This window comes from Camarhynchus parvulus, chromosome 6 (genome assembly GCF_901933205.1).
Source record: "Camarhynchus parvulus chromosome 6, STF_HiC, whole genome shotgun sequence".
In the NCBI taxonomy this organism is placed as follows: domain Eukaryota; kingdom Metazoa; phylum Chordata; class Aves; order Passeriformes; family Thraupidae; genus Camarhynchus; species Camarhynchus parvulus.
Window position 1 is genome coordinate 17198994 of NC_044576.1, and position 2252 is coordinate 17201245.

The window sequence follows — 2252 nt, forward strand, 5'->3', positions numbered from 1 at the left end:
AGTTAAGATGTTCTTAAATCCATGGGACAACCTGACAATGAATAAACATGGTCATAATTCAATAGAGTTGTACAGACGTTCATACCGCAGTGTAGCAAAGGGCTCCATTTTATGATCTAATAAACTGTGTAAGAGGGAACTGCAGAATATACACAAAATCCCTGGCATTTGCTTCCCTGTCTCCCTCCTTACCCTTTTGACTAATTTCTTGCAGCATAACTAAACATATTTTTTCTTTTCCTTTCCTTTGCAGATATACCCGGACCTTCCACAGCCAGACAGAACAGATATAACGCTTTTAGGCTGGCTCCAGAAGACTCAGACTGTGTTTGACTACCACCCTTTTGCATAAATATTTTGGGATTCAAGATGAATAAGACAAGGGCTGTTAATGATGTTTTTCATTTCCTGATCAGCAAGAACTGGAGCTCAAGCCGAAGCTTTCCTATGAACATTTCTAATCAGTGCATGAACATCACTGACCTTACTGTCTTTCTGGCCACCTCCTACAGCTTGGAGACTGTTCTGGGCATTGTGGGAAACATCTGTCTGATTGCTGTCATTGCCAGGCAGAAGGAAAAGGCAAATGTCACCAATATCCTAATTTCCAACTTAATAATTTCAGACTTGTTTATGTGTCTTGTCTGCCTGCCTTTCACTGTTGTTTACACTATGATGGACTACTGGATATTTGGAGAAGTCATGTGCAAAATGACCTCTTTCACTCAGTGCACAACTGTGACAGTGTCAATCCTTTCCCTTGTCCTTATTGCTCTGGAAAGACACCAGCTCATCATAAACCCAACTGGCTGGAGGCCAAATACCTCCCAAGCCTACCTAGGCATTGGAGTGATTTGGACTTTAGCATGTCTCATGTCCCTACCCTTTTTGACCACATCCATCTTGTCTAACGAGTTGTATGAGCAGCTCTCACACTTCATGAATTTTTCCACTGATAAGGCAATATGTATCAACTCGTGGCCTTCTGAGCAGCACAAACTTATCTACACTACCACTTTACTGCTCTTGCAATATTGCATCCCTCTGTTCTTCATCATCCTTTGCTACCTGCGAATCTACTTACGCCTGCAGAAGAGGAAGGACATGTTTGAGAAGAGCGAGTACAGCAACCGAGTGGTCCAGCTGAGAAGGATAAACATCTTGCTAGCATCCATGGTTGCTGCTTTTGCCGTTTGCTGGCTACCACTGCATGTTTTCAACACCATCGTGGACTGGAATTACAAAATCATCTCGCCTTGCCACCACAACCTGATCTTCTCATTGTGCCACCTGGTAGCTATGGCTTCTACCTGTGTCAACCCCGTCATTTATGGCTTCCTAAACAGCAACTTCAAAAAAGAAGTGAAGTCACTGATTCTAAGCTGCCAGCATAATTCAGTAACTGCCTCAATGGAAGAATATGATCATTTGCCTTTATCCACCATGCAGACTGAAATTTCCAAGGGGTCACTAATGTTGAACTGCAGGCACAATTCTATCTAAGCAGCAGAAAACCTTTCAGAAGGGTGCACTGACACCACACACCAACCTGTGGGTATATAAAGCAAGAGGTGATGCCACAGCTGGGATGTGAACAGGAAGCCATCACTACGTGATTTTTGAAAGAACAAGCAAAGTAATGTTGTAAATGTTCACAGTTGCTGCTGTGGTGCACAGGCTTTTCGTGTCACTGAGGTGATACAGACACTGAGGAGACTGGGCTGCTGTAAAGCAGCTGCTCTAAGATCAGTGACTAAGCTGTGGCTGCACAGAGGCTGACATGGGTTCATCAGCAAAACTCATATCTCTACCATGGCTGCAGTAGAAAACCAGATTTCCAGTTTCATCACTGCAGGCTGCCAAAAGTTGTGTTGAAAAAGACTCTCTCAGTTTTCCAGTATTAGTAAGATTTTTATGCACAGCTGACACACCAGTGGAACACAGATATGTAAATATCAATTTTTTTTACCACCTCTCACAGCCCATTAAGTAACAGTAATCTTTCAGATCTTCACATAAAGCACTGCCTGTTTCTATGAAACTTCACTCTCTGCCATAGGCTTGAGAATAGTCATTGCCTCTGCAAGTAGGGACAAGGAACAATGACCCCAGTATGTAAAGATAATCACTTATGAAGGATGGCAGCAAATTAAAATGCTATTCAATGGATTAAACTCAAAATGCATTGAGATGATACTGAGAACTGTTTTTCAGCACATGAAAAACATTTGTAGATCTACATGGAAATGAAT

General features: G+C 42.3%; 1 protein-coding gene across 1 annotated transcript; it reads left to right on the forward strand.

The window, feature by feature from the left end:
- The first annotated feature begins 369 nt into the window (after positions 1 to 369).
- Positions 370 to 1503, forward strand: NPY4R2 (neuropeptide Y receptor Y4-2). The gene has a single exon (XM_030951525.1). The coding sequence runs from the start codon at positions 370 to 372 to the stop codon at positions 1501 to 1503; it is 1134 nt and encodes a 377-aa protein (XP_030807385.1).
- Positions 1504 to 2252: the final 749 nt, after the last annotated feature.

Excerpts from the sequence above, each read along its gene's own strand:
- NPY4R2 (XM_030951525.1), top strand. The coding sequence starts at position 370 with ATGAATAAGACAAGGGCTGTTAATGATGTTTTTCATTTCCTGATCAGC.